The sequence below is a fragment of the Camelus ferus genome, chromosome 8 (genome assembly GCF_009834535.1).
Source record: "Camelus ferus isolate YT-003-E chromosome 8, BCGSAC_Cfer_1.0, whole genome shotgun sequence".
NCBI classification, from domain to species: domain Eukaryota; kingdom Metazoa; phylum Chordata; class Mammalia; order Artiodactyla; family Camelidae; genus Camelus; species Camelus ferus.
The window spans coordinates 25,279,559-25,292,108 of NC_045703.1; the positions used below are offsets into that span (position 1 = coordinate 25,279,559).

The following is a 12,550-nucleotide window of genomic DNA, read 5'->3' on the forward strand; positions in this document are numbered from 1 at the left end:
AATGCACCTGAAGAAGGCAGGGAAGCTCCACCCTCTCCAACAAACCTTGACCTCTGCATCTCTTCCATCTGGCTGTTCCTAAATTACACTCTTTTAGAATAAACTAGTGTTCTAGTAAATAAAATGTATCTTTGACTTCTCGGCACAATCAGCTCTAGCAAATAGCCAGTTGGTCAAAAGGACAGGTGACAACCTGCGTGTACGTTTTTTTTTGGGGGGGGGGGTGTCCTTGTAGGGCTGAGCCTTTATCCTGAGGGATGTGACACTTTCTACAGATAAAGTGTGCGAATTGAGTTAAATTGTAGGACACCAGCCAGTGTCCAAGAATTGCTTGGTTGTGTTGAAAAGAAAACTCATAAACTGGAATTAAGAGTTAGAATTGTAGGAGGGTGGTGGTAGTAGGGATGGAGAGGAAGGAATAGATTCAATATTGAGGAAGGAAAACAAGGACTTGGCTATCTGTGACAGAAAAAGGAGTGAACAGAGTTGAGGACACTCAGTTCTCTATAAAAAGGGACTGGATAGAGAGAGGGTAGTGTCACCAGCTGAAATAAAGAACACAGAAGCACAACCCTAAAAAATTCTTACCCAAGCTCCAATGAAAATCAATTTTCAAAAGTCTTTGCTTTCCAATAAAAATAGTTTTGTTTTCCAAAGTAGAAAAATAAAATAACACAATCAACACTTCTCTGAATGAAAGGCTTAAAATTATTACTGAAAATGGAAGGAATAAACCCAAAAAAGGTCTCTCAGATTGGATAGAATCTGACTGACAGTATGAGGCAAAGAAAAGGGAAGCAAAGTAGTTCCAATCTTCTTGATTCAACTGAATTTTCCAGTAGCCTTCAAGGCCAGTAGCATTACTAGTCTTAGAATCTCCATGAGTGATTCTCCACACTTCAACATGTCAAATTCTCTAAAATAAAGGCTACAAACCATTTCCCCATTTTACTCCCAACACCGAAGAACTAATTTTGCATCCAGTTACAGCAGTAGAGAATCATGAATAGATTCCCTGCTACTGGTGGCCCATGATCCCCAGCTTCAGCATCTCTGCTCTAAATGCAAGCCCATTTATAGAAAAATACTTCTAGCCACAACACATAATTCAGGAGCCTCTCACAAGCTCAGCTCATACAAACTCATCATCTCTTTCCTTACTTAGTTCAGCCCACCAAAAATTAGCTTTCTGGACCTCCCCATTTGTGTTAATGATTCCCTTCACTGGGGGCTCACAAGCCACAAACCCCAGGGATATCTTCCACTCCTCCCTCGCCTTTGCTACACACGCTGTCACCAAACAGAAATGCCTCTCATGTTAGTTTCCAGCTGCTCCAGACCCAAAATAATGTCGTTGCTTCCTAAGCAATGGGATAAATATGTACTCAGCACGTTTGTGCCTGATTATTTAAGTTCTAGATACTGGAGTTAGGAGGGGAAAAAAACATGTTCTACTCTCAAGAATCTCACAGATATTAGGGGTGCTGAGAGGGAAGCGCAGAATAGAAAATTTAAAAGCCACTTTGGAAAAAAAAAAGCGTGATAAAGGTCCTCAACTCAGACAGGAGGTAGTTAACGAGAGAAGGCTCTTAAAAGGCCAGAGCACCCATTTCCCAGAAAACTCTAATTCATCTCATAATTCCTACGGTTAATATCATACACTTAGTACTAGCTGTCTCGCCTTGTCCTTCAGTTATTTTGTGTGTTTATGAACTGTCTCCAAATACAGACACTAAATTCCCTGGGGGTAGAGACCGTAACAAATGTATCTGACTCCTCGAAGTGCCACAATGTGTCTTACGTTCAGCAGGAACACAATCAATACTTGTCAGGGGGCCGAAAAGACCGGACGGAGCAGAAAAGAAACATTTACCCAGTCCATTAGGGGTGACTCGACTCGGCACCATCAGGTAATACACACGTAAAAAGGGCAGACACGCAACCTCAATTACAGAAAAACCGACCACATTTCTTTCCCAAGGTTCCGTCTGCCGCGCGCAGCCAGAGTGCTGCAAAGGGGTAAGCCGGTGAAGAGGAGAAGGGAAGGCTCCCCCTGAGAAAAACAAAAGACTCCTTCCAGGCTCCTCAAAAGCGCGCGGACGCCTCCGCCACTGGCCAGCCCTAGGGTAAGGGGCCAAAGTGGCAAGACGCGGCTTCCCTGTCCCCTTAAAGCCGCGAGTCTCCGCGCAGGGCCACAGGGCCCGCAGCAGGGTTGGGGGTAGGGGAGGTGGGAGCGTGGGGGTGAGCGGGGGTGGCCCGGCGCTTTCCTACTCTCGCCCGGTCTTACCTGCTTGACCAAGAACCTGCCCAGCTCGCTGCGGCTCTTCTCGTTCTTGGCAGCGATTAACCGCAGCGGCGCGGCCACCACCTCCAGCAAAAGGTGCTCCATGACGGCGGGCCCTCTGCCCCGGCCAGGCACCGAAGCTCCCTGCTTCGCGCTCGGAGCCCCGGAGCCGCCGAGGTATTCGCGCGGAAGCTGCCACCAACTACGCCCCCGAGGAAAGCGGCGGCCGCCGCCGGGGCCGCTCGGCACGCACCCAGAGAGATGCGGCACACGTGGGGGAGCACGCGGCGCTCTGCGTCATCCGCCCGCGACGGCCTCGGCCCCGCAACCTGGCCCCGCCCCTTCGGCAGCGGAAACGCCGGGCGTCACTCTCGCGGCAGTTCCGGGACTGGGAACGAAGCGCCAATGGCGTTTTTGTGAGCCGAGTTCAGTGCTTGCAGCCATCGGAGGAGACTCGTTGTTCCTACCACGAGTGACGGGACAGTGAGACAGAAGGTTCAGCTTTGCCAGAGAAGCTTGGGAACTCCTTGGGACGTGTGGTCGTCAATCGCATGCCTCTTTCTGCATCAACACACAAAAAGATCATATAGGAATGAAAAGCAGATTTGCCACCTCTGACCCAACAACTCCCCTCTAGCCTATGGAAATTTGCACACAAGTATAATAAGCACATCCCTTGCAGCATTCTTAATATAAATAATGGAGATAAGTGTTCAGTTGGGAATGAAATAAAGTGTGGTTTATAGGATATAGATTATTCTGAAGCCACTGTAGAGTGGAGCAGAAGAGTATATAAAATTAAAAGTTCATTTTTATCAAAATCATGAACAAGTCAAAATAATGACAAGGTCAGACTAGTAGTTGCTTTTGGGGGATATTGACTGCCAAGGGGCCTAAGGGAACCTCCTAGAGTGATGGAAATATTTCATTATCTTTCCCCAGGTGTTGGTTACCCTGATAAGTACAAAGGAGAAGGGGGGTCGAGTCAACTGTACATTTAAGATGTGTGCACTTTTAAAAATTATAAAGTGTTTTGAAGGGGTAGATCTTCCTGTACTGACATGGGCAGATCTCCAAAGGAAGTGTACACTATGTTACAACCTTTTAAAAATGTATTTGAATTTGAATTTTTGTCTAGGATTTGAAAGTTTACTTCTGGGGGAACTCAAACTCAAGGGCAGAACTTCCACAACGAGTGAACTGTGAAAATGGGGCAGAATTTATTTCCAAATAAATAATATTTTTAAATTTCCAAGAAGATTGAGAGGGTTCCCTGACATGTCATAGCACAGTAGATGAAAAATGACCCACACTTGGGGAGTTACTCAGTTCTTTCCCTGGGTATTGTCCATGTGTACATGAAGTATACATGATACTTCCATTTGTTTTTCTTTTGTTAATCTGTCTTTTATTACAGGGCTTTCAGCAAAGACTCAGAAGAGTAGAGGGAAATTATTTTTCCTCCCCTGTATACCCGTTCTTGAGAATCTGTTGAAAAGTGCTGCTCCATATGAGGGTATAAACCAATAAAGAGGAAGATATGGAATCTAGGAAGTGAGAGATTCAACACAGAAAAATGTGAAAAGGATACTCAGGATGACTGTTAAGAGAAATCCCAAGACTTTCAGCTGGGCAGCAGCAGGAGTAACTAAATTAGCTCTGAAGTAACTAAATTGATAGATAAGGTCAGTGGTTACCTGGGTATAGGAGTCGAAGAGAGGACTGACTGCAGAGAACCGTGAAGCATCATTTTTTGGTGATAGGAATGTTCTAAAACTGAATTGGTGATGGTGGCACTACTAAGTTTACTAAAATCATTGAATCGCACACTTACAATGGGTGAATTTTATGCTACGTAAATCATGCGTCAAGAAAACTAAAAATAATGCGTCAAGAAAACTAAAAATAATGCTAATAATAATCAGCAAGGAAAAAAACATGATTTTTTCCAGATTCTTGGACAGCAATACCATGGGAATGAATATTGCTTCCACAAGACTCTAAGGCAAGCAAAACTTTCTGTTAAAAGAGAGAGCTTATGTACAAAGGAGAAGGTGGGGGGAAAAGTGCCAGCTCCCAGAGTAGAAGGGGTGAGTTGCTTTCATAACAGAAGGGAAGATTCATTTCATGATCCTCAAACTTCTTTGATCAGCAGCAGGTGGCTCCATGGTAGCTATTAGGAATAGCTGTGAGGGGAAAGAAACGCATGAGAATTTTCTGCAAGAAAGCTCAGGAACAGATAAGGTTAAGATTTATAGTTGAGCTTCTTGTCTTGTGGCAACTAGTATAACAAAGATAAAGTTAATTTTTTATTCCTAGAGCCTGGTTTTTGTCTCTGGGACTCATGCCCCATGGCCTTTGTTCCTTAGCTTGCAAGGCCTGTTTTGCCCATAGCCATTCCCCAGTCCTTTTCCAAAATGGCTGTACTCTTATCTTCCTATCTCAAAGGTATAGATGAAACAAGACTGGCAGTATATTGGTAATTATTGAAATTGAATGTTGGCTAATAGGAGTCCATAGGCTCATCCTTCTACTATTGCATATGTTTGCAAATTTCAATAATAAAATGTAAAATAATATTTTTTAAAGATTACTAGGGTCATTTCAAAGGTACTCAGGTACAAAAAGGCAGCAGACTATGCCACCCCAAAACATGTCAGTTAGCCATGAAGGATTTCCAGACATCACCCCAAAACATGCCACTTTGGCACATTGACTTTTTTTTTTTTTTTGAGAAGGGTACTCAGTAACCATTGTTTAATGACTTAACCAATCTGTATGCAACCCCATACATGTATACATACACCACACCCCAAAAATCAATTTTTCCATAAACCCAGTGATGACAGTTCCATGAACAAGCTCCAGCATATTGAGATTTTTAAAAATTTACCACCAAAGTAACTAATATAAGAATTACTATATTCAATATAAATAAGCAGATGTCTTAGAATATATTAAAGAATGAACTGTAGTGTACGTATGGGAAGGTTAAATGCAAAACATTGCAAAAACAAATGATACACAAGGCACCTGTGTGCTATGTTTTATATCACATAATATTTTAGATTGACTTAAGATTTAACTTTGACAGTGATAGAAATATCACAGCAGGATAGGACCCAATACGTTCTGGGCAATACTTCTCTAGCTCTGATTTCTTCAACTATGACACATTGACTATTTTGAGCTAAAGACCCTTTGGAAACAGAGATGCAGGAGGGCTCTCTGCCTCCCTCCCCCTTTCTACCTAAAAACAGGCCATAAAATTTCCCATGAGAAATGTGCCTTCCTTGAATCAGCAATAGAAGAACATCCTTATCACCAGAGACTGGTAATCAACATTGAAATGGGTCTGTAGAAACAAACTTACTGAAGTAACCATGATCTTCAACTAGTTTGTCCTTCATGTATCTGCTGGTCACTTCCCTACAATTTATTATCCCTAGCACAAATCCCTTTTGTCATGTCATTTCTTCACAAATTTATTGCTTCTTTGTCTAAAAGGTACATAAGTTTTCTTGAGTTGAAGGCAATTGAGAGAAACAAATACAGGCATATGTTGAAGATACTGTAGGTTCGGTTCCAGATCACCACAATAAACCAGACATTGAAATAAAGCCAGTCACACAAATTTTTTGGTTTCCCAGTGCATATAAAAGTTGTGTCTACACTATAGTCTATTTACTAAGTGTGCAATAACATTATATCTAAAAAAAAGTACATACCTTATTGCTAAAAAATGCTAACCCATCATCTGAGCCTTCAGCATGATCAGAGACTGATATAACAAATGTAATAATAATGAAAAAGTTTGAAATGTTGTGAGAATTACCAAAATGTGACACAGAGACACTAAGTGGGCAAATGCTGTTGGAAAAATGATGCTGATAGATTTGCTCAATTCAGGGTTGGCACAAACCTTTAGTTTGAAGAAGCCAAAATATCTGTGAAATACAATAAAGTGAAGCAAAATAAAACAAGTTATGCCTGCATAAAAGCTCTCTGCCCTCCACCAATTGGCCTAAAAGCAGGACATTAAGTGTGCCCTCTTCCAGGAAAGACAAAAACTAATCTCTGGAGACAACTCTAGACCCTTATCAGCCTAGAGACAGCATCAGAGGAAACTATGTAACAAACCTTACTAAAATTAGCCCTTATCATTAGCCATTAATTTCCCCATATTTTTGCCTTCCACAATCTGCCACTCTTAGAAGCTCTAAGTTCTTTACTTTGTCTTGTCACTTCTCTAGAAAATTTTTCTTTTTTTAAAAAAGATACTATATAAGCCCAAGTTCTAACCATCTCTTTGAACTACCGATCTGTGAGTGCTCCCATATACATGCATAATGCACATGTTAATAAATGTCTTGTTTTTCTCTTGTTAATCTGCCTTTTGTTAGTCTAATTTACAGGGCCCAAGCTAGTAAAGCCAAAATGGGTAGAAGAAAAAGATTTTTCTCTCCCCTACAATACCAGCTTGAAGAGGCTCCCATTAACCAAAGATGGTACAATTTGAGCTTCAGTACAGCCAACAATTGCAATGAGTTGAAACCTGTTGTATATGTTTAAATCAATGAATACATAATACTATTTTAAAAAATTGGTTACCTTTGGAGAACAAGAAATCAATCTTGAAAGCTGGCATACAAAAGGAAAAGATAAAAAATTTATCATGTTTATATGAATTGCACATTGTACTACTGGGTAACCAGACAGTAACCAAATAAATTATGTGAAGTGTCTCTTCATGGAAATATTCCAGTTAATATAAAAAAGAATTGACAGAATTAGGGTCTTACCTCTTTGCAACACCCAATTAATCAATTGATCAACGGCTGCTGACATCGCAAGAGCAAGAAAACCTGGACTTGAGGTGGCTCCTGATGAAAGAACATAATACCACCTATAGTCTTGTCAAAAGGATCAAATCTCTGAAACCAGCTGCCAATTTGCAGAAAATAAAGAGGACAGAAGAATATGCTAAACTGAACCATGATATGTAATCAGCAAAGCTCAGAAGGTTGGGAGATTCTACAGGTCAAAAAATCAAGTTTTTTAAGAGATCAATTTAAAGGAAAGGAAAGGTATGGGAGGGGAGACTGATGATTATAAGAGACTATTGTGGATTAAATGTTTGTGTCCCTAAACATTCATATGTTGAAGCCCAAATCCCCCAAATAATGGTATGTGGAAGTGGGGCCTTTGGGAAGTAATTAGGTTTAAATGAGGTCATGAGGGTGGAGCCCTCATGATGAGATTAGTGCCCTTACAAGAAGAGAAAGAAACCAGACCCTCTCTCTCTGCCATGGGAGGATACAGCCAGAAGGCAGCTATGGTATTTTGTTACAGCAAAAGAAATGACTTAAGACTGAGACTTACAAGACATCAAATTTTTAAAACACAGGCAAGACTAACTTATAGTGCCTAGGGATATGCACTTGGTTAATAAAACGATGACAAAATGCAAGAAAGTTTTTACTCAAAGTCAAGATAATAATTATTTTGGGGGGAGGAGAAAAGGGGCTGTTATTGGGACAGGGCTTCTGGGGAAGCTTCTAAGTTCTATTCCGTGTGGCAGTTACAATGAATTTACCTAATAAGTTTCATTTACCTGTACTTTTTGTTTGTTTGTTTTACAGTATATAAGGTTGTAAAATAATGAATACAGAAAATGCAAATAAAAACTAAAAAATTGTGGATTCAGACTTCAGGACACAACTAGTGTTAAGAGTTCTCATTTCTCCTAAGCCCTCTTTCTTCCTCATCACCCTCAACCACCCCCAAGCTCTCTTTCTTAATCTCTAGTTATTGCCTTCAAGAAATTATTAGCACCCCATTAGGACAGCATAAGTATTACATGAAGTTCAGAGAGTGCTGAACCAGCATCAAAGAACCTGAGTCATTAAGGTTGCGCTTTTTCCACTAACCAGCTGTAACCTAGGTTAAGTGACTAAACTTTCCTAGGCCTTAATTTTTCTTTAAAAGTTCTGAGTCTGTGTCTGTCTCCCAGTCAATAAAAACTCCTGGAACACAGGAAGTACCTTATTCATATTTCTGTCTCACATAGCACTAACTTACTGTGTCTCACACATGATAGGCATTTAATAAATATTCGCTCCTTCCAGGTATTTAGATGACTGAGAAAACCAGGAGCAATTTACTTAATTAAATCACTTGTGTGAATTATAAAATAAATATATTGGTTTAGAAACCGATGCATTATCTGATTTCCCTGTCTCCTTATAAACTGTGCAGGAGCAAATACAAATTTAAAGTCTTAATTCTCCCTGTTGGAAAAAAAGGGAAAAAATTCCTTCTTTCCCCTTCACCACCCCACCCCTTTCCTTTTAGAATTTCTCTCTCTCTTTCAGATGTATATAAATCTTTTAAATTAAGCTTCTTGCCGGTTTCACAACTCAGGAATTTTCCACCAAGAACCTGGAGCTGTCTCTTTGGAATTAAATCATAAATAAGGAAGATAATTGCCCAATGGCCAATTTCAACAACTTATTGAAAGCCAGGGAAATTTTCCCCAGAAAAATGTACCAATTCATGATTTTTTGCAAACATTTTCAGAGGGTTCGCCCACAAGGACTTGCTCTTGTGCATGTCCCCCTGATATTCTGAATACTTCTTTACTTTCTGGTACAACAAGGTATTTCAGGACCATCTTTTTTCCCCTCCTGCCCCACTCCTGGATCATTCGCATCTCTAAGGAGTTCCTTTTAATGAGGTATAGTATTTAGAGACCAAGATCTGTATACTATGAGGGCGCATTGTTATTGGGATGTCACTGCTTTCAGAGAACAGAGCTAGTAAATATGAATATATGTAATATATGCATGTGTATATAGAAATATATATTCAAATCATAAGTTTGTACTGATACCTCTAATCCAATTCCAAACCGCAGGATTCTTCCTTGCCTTCCTCCTTTCCATATCTGTATCATCCTCTTCCCATAGTGAGAACTCTGGCTCCCAAAATAATCAATGTATGTCTTCACTTCTCAATTTTACAATACATACAATATAATTCTGAATTGCTACATTTATACCACTGTAAACAACAAACTTACTAAATGGAGATTACAATGTGTTTGCAGGTTTTTAAAATTTGTTTTTTGTTGGTTTCTTTGCTTTTCTTTTTAAACTGAGGATATATATACATATATATACTGTGTTTCAAGGTTCCTTGGCTTAGATCTTTTTTTTTCCCTTTTCTAGGTGGATATGTTACTTTGATATGCTGATAAATTCACTGTATTCATAGACCTTTGATTTTAGGTTGAAAAATAAAAGAAGTTGACTAATGTAAAAAATATTAAAATGTGTGAGAGAACTTGAGGATTTACTACATGTTTAGGTAGTTAGGAATGTTTTACTTGTCAGGGTTTTTGTGTTTGTCCTACAAATATGAAGTGTTTGAAAAACAAATCAAATGCATTACATTTATAAATGGAGTTTAAAATATTGAAGGGAATTTAATTAACTATACTCTGTAAGTGGGAGTGATTATTAATTTAAGTTCATCAAACATTAATGTCTTCCTCTGGCTTCCCATTCTCATATTTCATGTAACAACTTTAATAAAACTACATTATTTTGTTCTGTCATTACCACTACTGTTCCAGTGATTTCATTCTGTGTAACAAGTTACTACCTTAAAATATAATGACTTAAAACACCAACCATTTTTACAATATTTCACAATTTGGGGGTTAGGTGGCAGCTCATCTGTTCCATGAGATGTTGTCTGAGGCATTCAGTGGTACTGAGCTAGTAGATGGCCTGGTCTGGAGGGTCCAAGATGGGTTCACTCACACATCTTGTGTCTTGGCAGGGATGGCTAGAAGGCTGTGCCTAGCTGGATCTGTAAGCTGGAATGCCTACGTGGCAGCTTGGGGTTGAGAAGAGAGAGAGGGAGAGAAAGAGGGAGAGAAGGAGAGAGAGAAACAGAGATCCAAGAAGTTTGGATAGAAACTGCAAAGGCTTGGAAGTCCTAGAACATCACTGTGCTTGCATTCTATGGCCAAGCAAGTCACTAAAGCTAGCCCAGATTCAAGGCACTGGAAATTAGACTCCACTTCTCAATGGAGGAATAGCATGTACTTTGTAGTCATCCTTATTTACCACAACCAGATCCACTTTTTGAGATTCCTAACAGAATTTTCCAGAGCACTTTCATATAAATTATTTGAGTAAGAGAATTTTTTTAAACTATATATAATGCTATCACAGGAAATGTTAACCCTAGCCACTTATCCACATTCAGAATATTGAGTGTCTCACACTTGTTCCCTTAGATATACTTCCCCTCCTTCTTCATCCTGCTTCTCTGCTCTTAGGAGCTGAACTGTTCAGACAGTGGGGAGTGCCAGCGGGAGATCTCCCTGTCAGTGGGAAATAATATTTAGAGATCCTGATCTGGGTCTTAGGTGTGCTAACAAATTGCTACTGGGGTATCATTGCTTCCAGACCCTTTAAGGAACAGAAATAAGGAACATGTGTTTTTAAAAATTATAAGCTCATGTTGCCATTTCCAATTCACATAAAATAGTATAGGAGTTTGCCCCTTATTTTTTTGACTATATGTTTGGAGCTCTTTTCTCTTTCACTAAATATCTTAATTCCTAAAAAATTAACATTATCTATGTCTTTATCCTACAATATACATAAAATAGTTTCAAAATTATGATGTTAATACTAATATTAAAAATACTGCATGAAGTATAAGGTATCTTTGCAGTTCTTTTTGTCCTTAGAATATTTCCTACTAATGATGTGCAGTCAGAACAGTGTGTTCAATGTCAGCTAAAATAATTATTTCGACTTGTGGCTGTATTTCTCTTGTTTACATATTTAGTTTCATTTTTCCATTTTAGCATTTTTTTCTTTCTAATTTAATTCAGTCTCTTAATAAATGAAACACTTCCATAGTTCAAAAGCAAAAGATTATAAAAGACAAACTCAACACTTTAAATAGGTGAAACATATGGTATGTGAATTATAACTCAATAAGGCTGCTATTAAAAAAGGAAGAAAAGTCATGCACATTTGCATATCAAAATACTTAAATGGTGGCTTCAAGCCAGTCTACTTCCCCCATTAGATATCCTTTTTATTAGTTTCTAATTTATCCTTCAAGAGTTTGTTAAGCAAAAACAAGCAAATATACGTATATTTTCCCCCATTCTTTCACTGTACTTATTTTTTCCTTAACACTTCACCTCATAGACTACATGGCCATCTTCTTCAGAAATTACTTTAGCAACATTTGCTTGCAATTGTGAGTTCAGACTCCATAAAGCATGGGACTGTGTTACAGTACTTTGTTTCCTTAAAAAAAATACTGACCCCTTCAACTGGCTTCTGTAAGCATACCAAATTGGCAGTGAGGTCTTTCCAAACAAACATTTTAAAACCAATCACTACTTTATACTCAATGTGTATTTAAAAGAGTACTAGTAACAATAAGGTCACTCTTTCCTAGGAGATATTTTTGCAGAAAATCTTTAGTTATTTTTGAGGAATATATGCTATGTGCTCAATAAATATTTTTTGATGAATGCCATAAGCAAGCACTCATGCTTAAAGCCAGTACCCAATCAATTGCTAAGTTTCGTTGATTTTAATCTCTAAAATATTCTAAACTTAATCCCCTAGCCTACCTACCATCTCCCTCAGGGCCTCATCTTCTCCAGCCTGGATCACTGAAACAGCATCTCAAAATCCTCCTTCTCATGGCCAACAGATCTTACTAAAGCAAATCAGATCACAACCACCCCAAGCTTAAAACCCTTCGGTGGTTCCCCAGGCCTCATCATCTAAAGATAAATTCCAAACTCTTTGACATATATATGGCCCTTCAAGTTCTGACCCTGGCCTCCCTCTCCAGCCTCACCTTGCACTTTATGCTCTAGCAACAATGAATGCCTTGTGGTTGCACACCCTCCACTCTTTCCCAGTTTCCACTACATGGAACGCTATCTGGCTGACTGACTTCTCTTCAGAAGCGAAGGTGGTTGGGAGAGAATCTAGGAAGCCAGTATCCTTCCAGAACACATTCTCCCAAATGGGGTCTTTGTGAAAAAAAAAAAATGCAATAAATTGTTATGACAGTTGCAAGCTGTTAAAATGGACAAACAGGAGGAAAGGTCTAGGCATCAAGTTCAAATCCCTAGATTTTGTTTTATTTCCGCACCAGTCAACGGTGCAGGGCCTGCCCCTGGAGGCTAGAGACCCTACCGGCACCTCAGATTCC

At 39.4% G+C, this 12,550-nt stretch overlaps 1 protein-coding gene across 1 annotated transcript in view; it reads right to left on the reverse strand.

Moving 5' to 3' along the window:
- Nucleotides 1–2,586, reverse strand: part of MDN1 (midasin AAA ATPase 1) — a 140,194-nt gene extending 137,608 nt beyond the window's left edge. Inside the window, 1 exon segment of the mRNA XM_032484597.1 lies at nt 2,288–2,586. Coding sequence (XP_032340488.1) covers nt 2,288–2,389 — 102 coding nt within the window. The 5' untranslated portion in view covers nt 2,390–2,586.
- Nucleotides 2,587–12,550: the final 9,964 nt, after the last annotated feature.